Source organism: Podarcis tiliguerta, assembly GCF_965153285.1.
Source record: "Podarcis tiliguerta genome assembly, chromosome: 18".
In the NCBI taxonomy this organism is placed as follows: Eukaryota; Metazoa; Chordata; class Lepidosauria; order Squamata; family Lacertidae; genus Podarcis; species Podarcis tiliguerta.
The window spans coordinates 2,013,116-2,030,445 of NC_139551.1; the positions used below are offsets into that span (position 1 = coordinate 2,013,116).

Consider the following 17,330-nt stretch of genomic DNA (forward strand, 5'->3'; position numbering starts at 1 on the left):
TGTTGTTGGACCACAAATCCCAGCATCCGTGGCCACTGGGGGCTGATGGGAGTTGGAGTCCAAAGACATCTGGAGGGCCAAAGGTTTGCTACCCACCCCTGATCTAAAAAGTGGTGTTCCCCTCTCTCAGGAAGGGAACCTACGGCCTTCTGCATATTGCCGGACTCTCTCGTTGTCTGGGACCATTGAGCTATGCTGCCTTGAGGCTGATGGGAGTCTGAGACCCGATGACGACATTCAGAACCCCAGCAAATCTGAATACTCAGAGCAGGGTGGAGAAAAATCAATGTTGTTTTTTAAAAAGAAAAAGAAAATTCAGATTTTTTAATTATTTAAATCGGATTTTTTAAAAATTTAAATCAGATTTTTAAAATAAAATGCTTTCGGGGGAAAAATCCTGTTAAAGATTTGCTATTTTAGTCCAACAAGGAAATAAGGATTTGTTTTCCATTTTTCATGTGTACTAAAACTCCCTCTAAGCTTTTCGTTTTGTTTTTAATTGTTTAACCACATCAGTTAACAAACATGGATACATACGCTACGATGTTACTGTCTTAGTTAAATGAATCGTTCAAACTGTTGCTAAGGAAATGATCTGTTTTTCTCCTGGCAATAAAGCACAGCAGAAAAGTTGCCCAAATATAAGCAGTTAACTTATAAAAACCTCACAACAATTGCATAATGATCTGTACTTCTAACAGTATAGCCAAATCAGTAATTCTTGATATAACCGTAAAAACTACTCTGAAAATGTATACAGTGGTACCTCGGGTTACATACACTTCAGGTTACATACGCTTCAGGTTACAGACTCCGCTAACCCAGAAATAGTACTCCGGGTTAAGAACTTTGCTTCAGGATGAGAACAGAAATTGTGCAGTGGCAGCAGCCGGAGGCCCCATTAGCTAAAGTGCTGCTTCAGGTTAAGAACAGTTTCAGGTTAAGTACGGACCTCCGGAACTTAACCCGAGGTACCACCGTAATTCCAAAATGTATGTCTATTTCAGCAGCGGTATGGTAAAAGCCCATTTTCGCAAGGCGGCGGATTTAAGCTTCGACTTTTCGCGGTCGGAATTTGGAGGGGGTGGGGAGAGTGAGGTTTACATTCAGGCCAATATGGTAAACCGGGCATCTTTGGGCATGATCCAGCTGCTGCTAAGGGTTTTCTGATGCTCTTGATCTCCCCTGCTATCCACTTACGTTCCCTGGCTTCGTCGCGTGCGAGATCCTCCGCTTCTGGCCAGGAAAGAGCGTGGTTAGACAGTCTTCAGCTGGCTTTTCGTCGGACCCTTCCTCTTTCGACGGCTGATGGGGGGATAGAGAGAGAGAGAGAGAGAGGGAGGCAGGAGATAAAAAGAGAGAGGGTTAACGAAAGGGAACAACAGCTTTCTGCTCCACCGTCGTTTGCATGTTTTGCTGGGAAGGAGGGTGGGAAAAGAGTCTCGCCTTTCAGTAAGGGGAACCGCAAAACAGAAGCGAAAGCGAAACAAGGAAGATTTGTGGGGCGGGCAGTCACTTCGCAGAAGCGACTGCACAGGGCTCAGCAATCTTTCCCAGCCCTGGGCCGGTCCACCGTCCCTCAGACCACGTGGGAGACAGGACTACATTTTGGAAGGAAAAAATAAACAAATTCCTGTGCCCCACAAATAAACCCAGAGGTGCGTTTTAAATAAAAGGACACATTTGCTACGATGTCACTGCCTTAGTTAAATAAACTGTTTAAACTGTTATTAAGGAAATGGTTGTTTTCCTCCTCCCAATAAAACACAGCAGAAAAGTTGTCCAAATATAAACAGCTAACTTATTAAACCTCACCATATCGGTCTATGTATTTCTAACAGTAGAACCAAATCGGTAATCTTTGATGTAACTGTAAAAACGACTCTGAAAATGTATTATTCCAAAAATGAAACCTTCATCTGGTTGTAAATATTTAGATGATACCAGCAAGAATGAGTCTTTCTGTAAAAAAATGATTTAAATAAAGTCTTGCTGACTCGTGATTTAAATTGTGATTTAAATCAGATCCACCCTGATGCTCGGTGCCAGTGAGTTACTTTTATTTGTGCGATAAATCGCCCTTAGCCTCGAAAAGGTTGTGGATAGTTCAGACGGTACAGCACGAGACTCTTAACCCCAGGGTCAAGAGTTCGAATCCTACCTCGGCCAAAAGATTCCTGCATTGCATGGGGTTCGGCTAGGTGACCCTGGTGACCCGTTCTAACTCTAAAAAATTATATTCCAATTCTACGAAAGGGTCCGAGTAAATGGGTGTTGGCCACAGAAACACCTCCCGTTTTTATGTTTCGCTCGGAATAGCTAAACTCAGAAGAACTGCTAAGGGGGCGCAACCCCCCCCCCCCAAGCGCTCGCACTTGGGTTAAGTTGGAGCGGAGCCACAGGGGCTTTGTTCCCAATCTAAAGGAAAAGGTAAAGGGACCCCTGACCGTTAGGTCCAGTCGTGGCCGACTCTGGGGTTGGGGCGCTCATCTCGCTTTATTGGCCGAGGGAGCCGGCGTACAGCTTCCGGGTCATGTGGCCAGCAGGAATAAGCCGCTTCTGGCGAACCAGAGCAGCGCACGGAATTGCCGTTTACCTTCCCGCTGGAGCGGTGCCTATTTATCTACTTGCACTTTAACGTGCTTTCGAACTGCTAGGTCGGCAGGAGCAGGGACAGAGCAACGGGAGCTCACCCCGTCATTGCGGGGATTCGAACCACCAACCTTTGGATCGGCAAGTCCTAGGCTCTGTGGTTTAACCCACAGCGCCACCCACGTCCCCTTCTCAACCTACCTACCCCCAAACCTCTTACCTGCTTCCCCAGCCTGCCTTTGTCTTCCGTCTTGACGTCGGTCGACTCGTTAAAAATCCGTAGGCACTCCTCCATGGGGTCGGACTCGAAGTCCACATCCCTCTCCAGGACTGAATAGTCGAGCTCGTCGGAAGAGGAGGACGAGGAGGAGGAAGGAGGAGGAGCAGCAGCTTTGGGCGCCTTCGGGCGCTTCGCCACCCCGTTGTCCCGGGGCGGAAGGAAGCAGCCGTCGTCGTCTCGGTCCGAATCTGAGCTCACGTCCGGGAAGGCCACGGGGTGAGGCTGTCCCGCTTGCCCCTCGTCCCCGCTCTCATCCCCGAAGAGGTCAGCGTGGCTCAGAGCCCGCCGTTTCGCCTTGCACTTGGCACCGGGGCTCTCCTGGGGACCCTTCGAGACGGGCCGCTTCCCCTGCTTGTCTTTACGTTCGGCCTGCGAAGCCTCTGCCTTGGGTCTCAAGACCCCGGGCGGGTTCAGCTTCCCCTCTTTCTTCACGCTGCCCAATTTCTTGGGTCCTTGCGGGACCTTCTTGCACGTGCCAGAGCTCCCCGCTTTTGCAGCCTTGGGGGGCACATCCTGTTTCCTCGAACGCCCGTCGGCGTGGGGCTTGCCGTGCTTCTCCTTACTCCTCTCCCCGTTCCTGCGCTGAGCCTTCGCTTCCGCCTTCTCCTTGTCTGCAACCTTGCCACGCTCCCTCTTGCCGTCCGCCGCGGGGCCACCGACGGCCTTCTTTTTCACCTTCTCCTTCGGGCCCCCCTTGCCCTCGCTCGTGTCCCTTTTGGGGGGCACCTTGGCCAACCTTTCCCCCTCCTCCGGCGAGTCCTTGACGCCGCCCTCGATGTCCCCCATATCGTACTGCACAGCCGTCTCCTTCATTTGCCGAGAACGGGAATCGGCCCGCGGGGACCCCTTCCCGCCTGCGGGCTTGCTTCCCGGACCCCCTTTCGGTTTCGAAGGGAAGACGGGAGCCGCGTCGCGCTCCTCTTCCGAGTCGGAGAACCTGGCGTCCAGCTCGGGGCCGCTCCCTGCGTCGCAGAGCTTCTTGGGAGAAGGCGAATACCCCTCCTCTGGATTGGCCTCCCTTTTCCTCTTGGCCCCCCTCTGCTCCTTGGCTTTGCTCAGGAGCCGGGCGGAGTAATTCGAAAGAGGGTCGTACTCCAGGTCCGTGGACGGCTTGGAGTTGTCGAGGGTGTATTTGCTCTTGGCGACGGCGCAACTGTACCTCTTGGGCTGCGTGACCACTGTGGGCACGTACTCCAGCGAGCTGCCCTTACCTTTCGCCTTGTCGAAGGAATCCAAGGTGTACTTTGTGGAGCGGCTAGGAGCGGCCACCGCAAGAGGGGTGGGATTGTAGTCGGCACTGCCGCCCGCGCTGTAGCCCCCGGGGTTATATTCCAAGGCGGCGAAGGACTTGGGTGCTGCTGAGCCAGAGGCCTTGGAGACCAGCGACGGGGGCTCGGAAGAGCCGTACTCCTTCGCCGTCCCCAAGAGCTCCTCGTACTTCTTTTGCTCACGCTCGACTTCGTTCTTGACGGCCTCGATGGCCTTGTTGACCAGCTCGAGCTCCAGGATGCCTGGCGCCGCCTCGGCCATGTCCTCCAAGGAGCCATTGCGGCTCTGCGACACGGGCTTGGGAAGCTCCGGGTTGTAAGGGTCATAGCCGCACCCTGCGGGGGGAAAGAGAAAGGGAAAAGTTACGACTTAGCATCTCTCTGAGAATTCCCATCTAATTTTTAAAATAAACGTAAAACCCACCAGGCTGCATCAGCGATGCATCAACTGCTGGCCTGGCAAGGACAGAGTGTTAGAAACTCAGATACACGTTAAGAACTTAATTCGTTCCGGAGGTCCGTACTTAACCTGAAACTGTTCTTTTCCTGAAGCACCACTTTAGCTAAAGGGGCCTCCCACTGCCGCCACACGATTTCTGTTCTCATCCTGAAGCAAAGTTCTTAACCCGAGGTACTATTTCTGGGTTAGCGGAGTCTGTAACCTGAAGCGCCTGTAACCTGAAGCGTCTGTAACCCGAGGTACCGCTGTATATATCAGCTAGGTGCCAATTGGCTCCTTAAACCAAGGTTACAGTGGCCAAAATGGAATGTCGTTTTGGGTCGAGACGGCTCAAAAGTCAGACACACTTTGATTTTCATCTGGCTAGTTCAGAGGACAACCCTGAGCTAGTTTAAGAGCTCTGAGAACTTTATGAAGGCAAGTCCCTTGATCCAGGGGCAGTCGACATCTATATTGGCCTATTCCCACCTTTTTCTTAATGGCGACACGGACCATTCCTAACATAGGGATATTCCGCACAACTGTGAGAAGGGAGGAAGCGAAGACAAGCGACAACAATTCGCTGTAGCGCCGTTTGCTGCTCCTGCTCAGGCTGCCCAGAAAAGGCATTTTGGTTCCTGAGATTCATTCTGATTGTGCAGATAAAATATAACTGGCAGAATTCTGCAGGATGAGGCATTAGTGTGTGAAAACAGTCAAGATCCAACGATCCCCAGGCATCTTCGCTTGGTCGCAATTGGCCCATAAAAGGTAAAGGGACCCCTGACCCAGGTCCAGTCGTGGCCGACTCTGGGGTTGTGGCGCTCATCTCGCTTTACTGGCCGAGGGAGCCGGCGTACAGCTTCCGGGTCATGTGGCCAGCAGGACTAAGCCGCTTCTGGCGAACCAGAGCAGCGCATGGAAACGCCGTTTCCCTTCCCACCAGAGCAGTATCTGTTTATCTACTTGCACCTTTGACATGCTTTTGAACTGCTAGGTTGGCAGGAGCAGGGACCGAGCAACGGGAGCTCACCCCGTCCATCGCGGGGATTCGAGCTGCCGACCTTCTGATCGGCAAGTCCTAGGCTCTGTGGTTTAACCCACAGCGCCACCCGCGTGGTGAAGTGGCCAATAGCCAGGTTCAAAATGAGCCTGGGGCCTGGCAAATTTCAAAGACTGCCGGAGAGTGACTGCTGCCAAGCCAGTACAGATTATGTATCTTTTAATTTAAAAAGCAGAGCACAAACACATTTTTTATTGGTTTTTCAGAGCAATATAGTACAGATGGTATTGGACCAGAGGGCGAGAGTTCTGGCACGGTATTACCGATGAGCCCAACACAGCTACTCCCCCTATTTTGTGGGGACTGTTGCCAGCTGGAAATAACCTCCCTGCCTTAGCTAGGCAGACATAATCTCTGAGAAAAAGGGACCAAAAGGAGGAACTGAAGTACTACCTTGCCTTAACCAAACTGGAAGCGGCGGGGAAAGGCTTTTCAGAACAATTGCCCAATGCAAAGACTTCTAGGAAAGGAACTATTGCCCAAGAAGGCTCTGTTTTTAATCAGGTTTCTTAAGCCGGTCGCCTGAAGAGCAGAGATAAGTTGACTTTCGGTGAAGCTCGCTTACAGAAGCCACCCCAAAATGAAGAGATATAAATCTCCCGCCACCACAAGCCACTCCGGCCAAACTTGCGGAGTCGACCTATTCCTGGAAACGGCTCTTTGTTGAGAACTAACAGAAATGTCAAATGCGTTCGACGTTTTGAAAAGGAGTGTCTTTGCCAGGGTAGCGCCAATGATCTCCCCACGCCGCCGTGCTGCCTTTAAGAGGTTGCCGGACTCGATCCCAAAGCCACAGGTTCCCCATCTCTGATCTCACAGAACTGCAGAGGCGGAAGGGGCCTCCCAGGGGCCATCCAGCTGAACCCCCAAAATGCCAGGATCACAGCTGAAGCATCCTGTGACGGGCAGCTTGAAAACCTCCAACTTTCCGAAGCAGCCCATTCCACTGTTGCCGCCAGAAAGCTCTTCCTAATGTTTCGTCGGAATCTCCTTTCTTGAGCATCAGGAAAGAAGCTAAGAAGAAGCGAGAATGCTTCTGTTTACAAGAGGTGCTCCTGTCCTGAGATGAGGGACAGGGAAAACTTCTATTCCCCCCCCCCAATTATGCTTGGACTCCCAACTCCCACATGGCCAATGGTCAGAAATTGTGGAACTTGCAGTCTAGCAACATTGGGGGGTGGGAGGTGTTAGCCAGCGCTGAATCTTGCAAAGGGGGGGGGGGTCAGGGACCATCATAAGTTGCAGCAGCTCAGGAAACATTACTGAAAAATGGAACTGAAAAGCTATTTTGACCTCCACCCCCTTTTACACACAAACCGAGTTTCACCCCTGTGAAATTTGCCTCGAAAGAAAAGACAGAAACGAGGCGATGAGTTTCTGGACACCTGCAATTCAAAGCTTAACCCAACTTGTCTTATAATTAGCAGCCGACCTGACCGGAAGAGTCTGTGACCAGAAGGAGGAAGAGTATCAGGAAGAATGGAATAAATTTAATGATTATTTAGTTAAATTTGTTAAGTTAAACTAGCTTGCAGATACTTAAAGGGCTTAGGATTTTATTTATGTTAAGTGATGAATTAATATGTTTAATTCTATAAGGTGAAGATTTAAGGATGTTAATGTTTAAGTTAAATTTCATAAAAACTGGGATTTGGAAAACTGTTAAAAGGATATGCAATGAAATTCAACCAAGGGGAAGCGAGGAAGTCACTTAACAAAGTTAATAACTGTAATTTTTAATAAGGCTATGATTTATGTTTGTCTTGTGTGTTTGTTTGTTTGTTTGTTTGTTTATAATATTGTGAATACCAATAAAATTTTGGGGGAATACAGATATATTCAGATATATACAGAGCTGGACCATAAAGAAGGCTGATCGCCAAAGGATGGATGCTTTTGAATTCTGGTGCTGGAGGAGACTCTGGAGAGTCCCATGGACTGCAAGAAGATCAAACCTCTCCATTCGGAAGGAAATCAGCCCTGAGTGCTCACTGGAAGGACAGATCCTGAAGCTGAGGCTCCAAGACTTTGGCCACCTCAGGAGAAGAGAAGACTCCCTGGAAAAGACCCTGATGTTGGGAAAGATGGAGGGCACAAGGCGAAGGGGACGACAGAGGACGAGATGGTGGGACATTGTTCTCGAAGCCACCAGCATGAGTTTGACCAAACGGCAGGAGGCAGTGGAAGACAGGAATGCCTGGTGTGCTCTGGTCCAGGGGGTCACAAAGAGGCGGACACGACTAAACAACAACAACTATATATAGATATATAGGACAGGAAAGCTTAGATGAAAACAAAGGATTTCAAGAATGCTTCACAGGTAAGTAGCTGAGAGTGAAGGGTTACACAGCCTACATACAAAATTCACCAGCCGCATTGTAGGCTATTCGCCTATAGCGTGCCTCACCTCCAGAGAGCGGCCAATAATAGCAATCTTTTTTTACCTGGCACCCCAAAGAAAGATCACCAAGGCTAGCAGGATTCAATCTTTTTTTAAAAAAAAAAAATTTACCTGGGTTCTCGTGCGTTAGCAAGGAACGGAGGTATTTGTTCATGCTTTCAACTCTTATTTTAAGTCTCCTTTGGCAGCAGAGATATATCAGAGGCTGGAGGAAACTGGTCACAGGTCCCGGTTTCAAGACTCGCATGGCTTTTAAAGAGACACTGCCCTCTTTTAGTTTTCAAGGGCGTTAGGTTTTCTGATGTTTAACTTTCCCACGAGCCTCCAGAGACCCCACAGTGCAGGTAAAACACGAAGGCCCCCCCGCCCCAGCTTTTTCAGATTGGGAGATTCCCTATCTGAAAGCGTTAAGCTTATTCATTTGCCAAGGCCAGTGCTTTTTTTAAAAAAAAATGTTTAGGGGTACTCTCATATTCCTACTCGTATTGAAATACTGCCCCTCAATGAGGCCAAACTTAGATTTACAAAATGTACCCCCATAAAAAAAGCACTGGATACATAGATAAATAGGAGCGAAAGAACCCCTTAGCATACGCAGACCACAATAGACAGATAGATAGACAGAAAGATAGAGAAATATTGATATATATAGTGATAAATAGATAGGAGCACATGAGTCCCTGAGAATACACAGAGTGCCTTCCCCTCCTGTGAGGACAGATGGGGCTTCCTCTCCCAGTGCCTTCCTCCCTCTCAACAGAAAGATAGATATATCAATATATCTAGTTATGGATAAAATAGATACATAGATGGGTGTGCAAGAGCCTCTGAGCTTACACAGAGCACAATAGATAGATAGTTGAGATAGATAGCTAGATAGCTAGATATAGATAATAATATATAGATGTATCTAGTTGTAGATAGATAAATACATAGATGGGAGTGCAAGAGCCGCTGAGCTTACACAGAGCACGACAGATAGATAGATAGATAATGATATATAGATATACCTCATTATAGATGGGAGTGCAAGAGCCCCTGAGCATACGCAGAGCACGACAGAGAGATAGACTGATAGATAAATATAGATAATAATATTTAGATGTATCTAGTTATACTGTAGATAGATACATAGACAGATACGAGTGCCAGAGCCCCTGAGCATACGCAAAGCACAACAGATAAATATATAGAAAGATAATGATATATAGATATACCTCAATATAGATATATAGACGGGAGAGCAAGAGCCCCTGAGCCTACGCAGAGAACAATAGATAGAGAGTGTAACGGCAAAATCTGGGTGCGAGGCTGCTCTGCCACCCAGCTCGTCGGACTAAGTCCGCGGGTCCCTGTGGAGGAAAATGAGTTCAGCCGGAGACAGGAGCAAACTGCAGAAGATCCATGTTTATTGCGCAATAAGGTTCAAGGCGAGATTGAACAGCGAGAAATGGGTGACATGAACTTTTGAAACTTCCCTCCATGTCCCAGAATACAGTGCAAAATACATCCCAGTTACATCATGAATACATTAAGAAGAGGTTGGGTTACACAGATTACATCATGAATATATTAAGAAGAGGTTGGGTTCCACAGGATTAACATATGGAGGAGGGAGGGGGAATATGCAGAGCTGGGGATATGCGTAGATAAGCACATCCTGAGTCCAGGTGATGAGAAGACAATGGTCCATGTATGCATAGTCTGCCACCTGGCATTGCCCAGAGGCAAGGCTTGGCAGTGTGATTTGACAGGATTAGGGTCTTAACACTTTGCTTGAGGGATTATGGAGGACAGGGAAGGTGTCATGGAGTTCTAGAGAAATTGAGCAAATTGGCACGTTGATTTTCTATGATTTATAGATTTTAGTCCCTTCTGTCATTGACAGTTGGAAATAAATGGATATATTGTAGCGAAGAAGGAGGTGAAGAAGACATGCCCCCCCCCTTCCGTATCAAGAGAAAGAAAGATATAAACCTCATTATAGATAGATAGATGGGAGCGTAGGAGCCCCTGAGCATAGGCAGAGTGCTCTCCTCCTGAGGGCGGGCGTGGCTCCCTTCCCCCCTCCCTCTTGACTCACCCCTGAGCATACACAGAGTGCTCTATAGCTATATACCTATAGTTTTATGGGAGCGCAAGATCCCCTGAGCGTACGCAGAGCACAATAGATAGGTAGACAAATGGATGGGAGCGCAGGAGCCCCTGAGCATACACAGAGCGCCTTCCCCTCCCTCCTGAGGGCAGGCGTGGCTCCCTTCCCCCCCTTCCCTCCCAGCTCCTGAGCATACGCAGAGCACAATAAATAAATAGATAGATAGAAAGTAATGAGGAATAGATATACTTCATTACAGATAGGTAGACGGGAGCGCAAGAGCCCCTGAGCATACGCAGAGCACAACAGATAGAGAGAAAGATATATACCTCATTATAGATAGATAGACGGGAGTACAGGAGCCCCTGAGCATACACAGAGTGCCTTCCCCCTGAGAGCGGGCGTGGCCCCCTCCCTACCTCCCTCTCGACTGGCCCCTGAGCATACGCAGAGCGCTCTGTATCTATATACCTATAGATATCTGGGAGCGCAAGAGCCCCTGAGTGTATGCAGAGCACAATAGATAGGAAGGTAATGATATGAAGATATACCTAGTGATAGATAGATGGGAGAGCAGGAGCCCCTGAGCATAGGCAGAGTGCCCTCCCCCCTGAGGGCGGGCGTGACTCCCTTCCCCCCTCCCCCCGACTAGCCCCTGAGCATATGCAGAGCGCTCTGTATCTATATACCTATAGATATACGGAGCCCCTGAGCATACGCAGAGTGCCCTCCCCCTGAGGACGGGCGTGACTCCCTTCTCCCCTCCCTCTCGACTGGCCCCTGAGCGTACGCAGAGCACAATAGATAGGTAGGCAAATGGATGGGAGCGCAGGAACCCATGAGCATACGCAGAGCGCCTTCCCCTCCCTCCTGAGGGCAGGCGTGGCTCCCTCCCCCTCCCCCCTGCCCCTGAGCATACGCAGAGCGCCTTCCCCCTGAGGGCGGGCGTGGCTCCCTTGCCCCCTCCCCCTCCCTCTCGACTGGCCCCTGAGCATACGCAGAGCGCTCTGTATCTATATACCTATAGATATATGGGAGCACAGGAGCCCCTGAGCATACGCAGAGCGCCGTCCCTCCTGAAGGCGGGTGTGGCTCCCTTCCCCCTCCCCCTCTCTCTCGACTGGCTCCTGAGCATACGCAGAGTGCCTTCCCCCTGAGGGCGGGCGTGGCTCCCTTCCCCCCCCTCCCCCCAGACTGGCCCCTGAGCATATGCAGAGCGCTCTGTTATCTATATACCTATAGATATACGGAGCCCCTGAGCATAGGCAGAGCGCCTTCCCCCTGAGGGCGGACGTGGCTCCCTCCCCCTCCCTCCCGGCCCCTGAGCATACGCAGAGCGCCCTCACCTGCTGCCGAGGCGGAGGGCCTCCTGCTGCTCCTGGCCGGGGGGGGCCTGGCCTGGCCCTGCTGGGCGTGCGGCGGCCCCGGCGGGTGTCGGAAGTGGCAGTAGGGCCTGTGGCAGGCGGTGCCGAAGGGGCAGTCGACGCCTCGCAGGAAGCCGCTCGAGCGGAGCATCCCGGCGGGGCATGAGGGGAGAAGGGACGAGGCCAACCGCCGGCTCTTTCTTCTTCTGTCAGGCCGCCGCCATCTTGGCTGAGGGCAAGGCCGGGGGCTTCGCCGCGCCGCAACGCGCCTGCGCCGCGCGGGCCGGAAACCACGCCTTCCCCTCGCGAGACAAGAGAGGAGGAGCTCGAGAGGGGCAACAACGCGCATGCGCCCCGAGGGGGCGGCCATCTTGATTTGAAGCCGTCGGTTTGCGGGGACAGGGAGAGGGAGGGCAGCCACTGCGCATGCTCCTTAAACCATAAGAAAAGGCGCCATGTTAGCTAAGGGCAAAAGGCCGAGAGGGTGTCGGGCTGCGCCAAAGCGCATGCTCGTTGCCAGAAGGGTCCTTCAACGCCCACTTTAGTGTCTTTCCAGGACATGAGGTGGCTAAGCAGGTGCCTGTTGGAAAGTTGGAATAAGGAAGGGAAAATGGGATAAAATCACGGGCAGAGAACGGGTATGAAAGAGGAAAGGGGGATTTAAAGAAGGAAGTCGGGGAGAAAGGAAAAAAGGGAACTGAGCAAAAGTCTCCCGGCTGCCAACTTTTTTTTTCTTTCCAGAAAAGGCTCCTCTGCCCTTAAAACTGCATTTTTTTTACTTTTTTTTAATAAACTTTTTACAAAAGTACGACCTGTCTTGAGTGTCTTTTCTCCTCTCTCACCTCACAAAAATAAAGATGCACTATAGGGGGACATCGATTGCATTTTTCTCACTGGAACAGTAGGCACAGGAGCCCTGCTGCAGGGAACATGGAGAAGGGTTGGCAGCAAAACTAAAGCAAATAGTCAAAACTTGGCAGTGTTGGGTTGGAAGTTGGGTATGATCAAAGGCAGGGCCTGTTCCCGTGCGCCGAGAGCCTCTGAGCACGTCAAAAGTGGCTCATTATTACAGAGCAAAGTGGTGGTCTCTCCCTCCACGAAGGTTTTATTTATTTACATTTAATGCCACGCTGCATCATTTTTATAGATCTGCAACCCCATTTGCATAAAGTTGTGTTTCTTCCATTATTAAATGAATCCACACGTCGGTTAACTGTGATGGTTGCTTGCTGGTCATGTTGTGCGGGTGCCTGATTATCGTCTGCCCAAGGAACTCCTCTATTCCAAACTTAAAAACAAGAGAGCGTAATGTTGGTGGTCAACAAAAGAGGTTTAAAGACTCTCTCAAGGCAAATCTTAAAAATGTACTATAAACACCGACAACTGGGAAACACTGGCCTGCGAGCGCTCCAGTTGGAGAACAGCCTTGACCAAAGGTGTCGTGGGCTTTGAAGACACTCAAACTCAGAATGGCGGAAATGATTGGCAGAATCCGAGACCAGGGAGAAGAGTCGATGGAGGAAGACTGGAAAAAAAATAAAGTATATTTACAGAAATATTGCAAAATTAATGAATGTTAGAAGAATATTGGAATGAAGTTACATGGTTTTAGCAGAAGTGTTATTAAGAATTATACAAAAATTGTTAATGCGTTAAAATGGAAAATTTAAAGTTAAACTGTGTTAGGATAAATTATAGAACAAAAATTGAAGAAGAGGGAAAGGATTTGTTGAACCAGCTAATTTGAACTAGAATACAAAAAGGGAGGTGTGAGGAAGTCGAGGAAACAAGCAAATGAAAGCTATAGATATGAAACTTGGATGTGTGTTTAAATGTTTTTGTGTTTTTTTGTGTAGTATTGTTGTATTGTATCTTTTTTATTGTTGATGTATTGTCTGTTGAATCTATGTATTGTCTTTCTCTACTTTTTTTCTTTTTATAACTATAAAACATCTAATAAATATTATTAAAAAAAGAAGAAGAAGACACTCGAACTCAGGACGCAAGGGAGAAACGTGCTAAGAGGGAGGCACGCTTGGCAAACCCTCACCGGGATCAACTCCCGCCCGGAAACCAATGTCCCCACTGCGGAAGGACGTGTGGATCCAGAATTGGCCTCCACAATCACTTACGGACTCACTTTTGAAAACTGTGTTCATGGAAGACAATCTTACTCGGCTACGAGGGAATCGCCAAAGAAAAGGAGGTCAAATATCAACAAGGAAGAGACATACTTTGGCATTTTCTACACTCGGGGTGTGTGTGTTATGAACAACATGTCTTCTTCAATTCTCTTCCTAAATAACTTGGCAGATAGCTTATAAAAACAGTACAGTGGTACCTCGGGTTACATACGCTTCAGGATACAGATTCCGCTAACCCAGAAATAGTACCTCGGGTTAAGAACTTTGCTTCAGGATGAGAACAGAAATCGTGCTCCGGCGGCGCGGCGGCAGGAGGCGACATTAGCTAAAGTGTTGCTTCAAGTTAAGAACAGTTTCAGGTTAAGAACGGACCTCCGGAACGAATTAAGTACTTAACCCGAGGTACCACTGTAATCCATAACAGAGAGTCCCCTTTCCCACCCCAAATCAGTCTTGCGGTGAACTGCTGTGATTCCCACACCAAAAGGGGGTTGGTTTGGATGTTCTTTGGGGAGCCCTCCAACTCTTCCTGTTCTCCGAGAAAATTCTGATGTTCTTAAAAACAAAGCTGCCGTCCCAAACACACGGAGCAGCGAGGAATCCCTTCTTAAGACACGGCAAGCCGTTTACGATAGCATGCAGGAAATCTATTTCACAAACAGCGCACAAGACACAGGAGTAAAGCAGTTTGTTGTTTTTATTTTTCAAGCGGCACACCCAAAACACACACACGCACACACATACGAGCTTCAGTGCTTCTTTAAAAACAACAGGGGAAAAGGGTGGGTGGGATATTGACAATATCTCAAATCGTTCACCCCCACCACGACGCACGGGTTTTTTGAAGACCAGGAGAAGGGAACACGTTGTCAAATAAATACATTGCGTAATCCGCCATTTGCACAAGCCGTACGGCAGGGTTTGCCAGCTGTTTTGGCAAATATTCGGCCGCTGCGCGGGTGGCCATGTCTCTCTCCTGCCTGCCAAGACAGAAATTGCACACCCAACTCTTCCGTTTCCAAAGGATCTTGAGAAAAGACCTAGTGCCCCATAGAGACGAGAAAGGAGCTTTGAAAGTTTGGCATTCTCCCCAACCTCCTCCTTCGGCACCCTGTGCTTTTCAAGGGAGAAAAACGACAGCCATGGGGCTTTGTGTGGGTCTCAGAGGGGGAAGAGATCTCAAGATTTAGGGCAGTCGAAGAACGAAGTTTTCTCAGAAGCAGCCTGGGGTCACATAACCCTTTTAAAAACACCGGCCAGTTCAATGTTACTAGTGCAAACATAGCCACAGCTACGCAGGGGGAGAAATCCTATTTCATTCAATGGGGTTTGCTCCTGGGTAATAAGAGGCTTTAAGGACTGCAACCTCAGGTTTGGGGGTTGTTGCTTTTTTGTTTGTCTTATAATAAACTAAAAAGTTTTAATTAAATACTTTTAGCTTTCACCAGCTCCTGTTTTCCGAGCCGACGGAACTGTCTGAAAACCCTTTTAAGATCTGCAGGGTTGACTGACAAGAACGCAAAGAAGATCCTTCAAAAGAAAATGCAATGAAGGCATTTGTGTTCGCCGTTTCTCATAATAAACATACCGTATTTTTTGCTCTATAAGACTCACTTTTTCCCTCCTAAAAAGTAAGGGGAAATGTGTGTGCGTCTTATGGAGCGAATGCAGGCTGCGCAGCTATCCCAGAAGCCAGAACAGCAAGAGGGATTGCTGCTTTCGCTGCGCAGCGATCCCTCTTGCTGTTCTGGCTTCTGAGATTCAGAATATTCTTTTTCTTGTTTTCCTCCTCCAAAAACTAGGGGCGTCTTGTGGTCTGGTGCGTCTTTTAGAGCGAAAAATACGGTAGATGGATAGATTAGGACTTTGGACGCAGTCAGCCTCCTGTCGGCACGTGGAAATCGCCAGGTGGGTGCAGATTTCTCGGCCGTAAAGGAAAACATACGTCGCGCCTCCAACCAAAACCAGCATTCCCCCCCCTTAAAACCTGCACGGCGATTCTAATCCGCATTGCAAACAGACAAAACCAACCCTGAACACTCAACCGACGCGCAGCTTCCCGTTAATTCGCACGCTATTCTTTTCAACCAAAAATAAATAAATCTACTTGCTTCCGTTTAAAAAATATCTCTTGCTTAGTTACAAAGGGAGGAGGGAAGGGAGATCATAAATATATAATTTCCCCAGATAACAGGAATTGGGGGGGGGGGGCACGGGAATTACGGTTCCCTTATTAGTCCCTGAGAACTCAGGAAATTTTAAGATGGGAGTAAGGAGGAAGATTATCCCAGGCAAAAGGCCCAGCTGTTGGTCAGCTGGTGTGCTTCCCAAAATGCCTTGCGCTTCCCAGGCTGCAGATATGGGCATCTTCCGGTCTTGAGTTCAAATCCAGGGCCTCATGGAGGCCGGGCAGTGTATCCCAGAAGGGCCTAAATCACTAGACCTGAAGCACTGAGGTTTATCTGGCTCAGGGCTGAGGAAGCTTTGGCGCGCCAGGTGTTGCTGAACTACAAATCCCAGCAGCCTCTGCTGCCAGGGATGGTGGGAAGTGTAGTTCCGCAGTATTTTTCAGGCTCAAAGGCTCCGTGAGCTTGGCCTAGGGTGGCACGGATTCTGCTCGGGGTTTTGCGCAAAGCCCAGATTCCGCTCTGGGTTTTGCGCAAATCCCGGATTGCGCTTGGGGTTTTGCACAAAGCGTTCGGACATCGCTCCACCAGCTTGCAGACTCTCTGCCCCATCATCCGGCACCGGCACGGAGACGTCGCTTTTCTCCCCAAAGTGCAAGCGCACATCCCTTCTCCTGTTTCCCAAAGGACCCTGGACGGAAGTCCGGATCCGACGGGGTGAAAACGGGAGCCTCGAAAAGCAAGAGGAAGCGGGAAAAGCGGCCGCTCACCGTGACTCGCTCCTCCGACTCTACGGCGTTTTCCAAGGGAGGGAGCAAGGCCACTTCGCAACCAAGGCGGGCAGTGACGCCACGCAGGCGCCAAGGTCCGCCCAGCACCAACCCGTACACCGAGCAATCGCAGATATGGCTGTTGCCAGCTTGGCAAATTAAAAAAAACACCCCGCCCTCCTGCGCTGAGGGGGTACCTGCACCCTGCGAGCAAACCTCACAAATGCATTTAACCAAGGAAAAAGGAAGAGGTGCCTTCAAGGGCCGCGATCCGGCCCTCCGGAAGCACCAAGGCACCGAAACTCACGTTAAAAACACGCACATATATCTATTTCTCTTTATCCACACCCTGAAATACAGCTCGGCTGGGGAAGAAGGGGGGGAGGGAAGTGCTTTGAAACGTGCCCAAAATCCCTCGCAAAAACTCGCCCAGGCTCTGGTGTTGTTGGGTTTTTGGGGGGACTACAAAACCCATCATCCCTGGCCCTGCTAACCAAGCATGATGGGAGTTGTAGTCCAAAAACACCCAAATCCTGGGCGACACAGACTTCTGCTTCTTGCCGGCTCCGCGGTCTACCTAGCTCAGGGCTGCCCACTGAGCGGCGCCGCCTCCCCGGAAACCGAAGCAAGTTCCTAGTCCACATGAAAGTGGGCAAAGCGATTCCCAACTCCGCCGCTTGGCTGTAAGGCAGGTTTGCAAAGGGAGAAGGAGCAGGATAAAATCCTTAAGCCTTCTCCCCACTCCATCAACATCCCCCCCAGACCGATGCAGATTCTACATTTAAAAA

General features: G+C 49.6%; 1 protein-coding gene across 2 annotated transcripts in view; it reads right to left on the minus strand.

Annotated features, from left to right (window-relative positions):
• The window catches only part of REXO1 (RNA exonuclease 1 homolog), a 34,683-nt gene extending 22,908 nt beyond the window's left edge, over positions 1-11,775 (minus strand). The window contains exons 1-3 of one of the 2 annotated variants that reach the window (XM_083421389.1): positions 11,485-11,775; positions 2,813-4,476; positions 1,201-1,305 (exon numbers count right to left, since the gene is read on the minus strand). In XM_083421389.1, the coding sequence (XP_083277515.1) occupies positions 1,201-1,305; positions 2,813-4,476; positions 11,485-11,653 (1,938 nt within the window). In that variant the 5' untranslated portion in view covers positions 11,654-11,775. Of the gene's footprint in view, positions 1-1,200; positions 1,306-2,812; positions 4,477-8,154; positions 8,212-11,484 lie in introns of those variants that run through there. The other variant, XM_083421390.1, reaches the window with a different exon arrangement.
• Between the last annotated feature and the right edge of the window lie 5,555 nt (positions 11,776-17,330).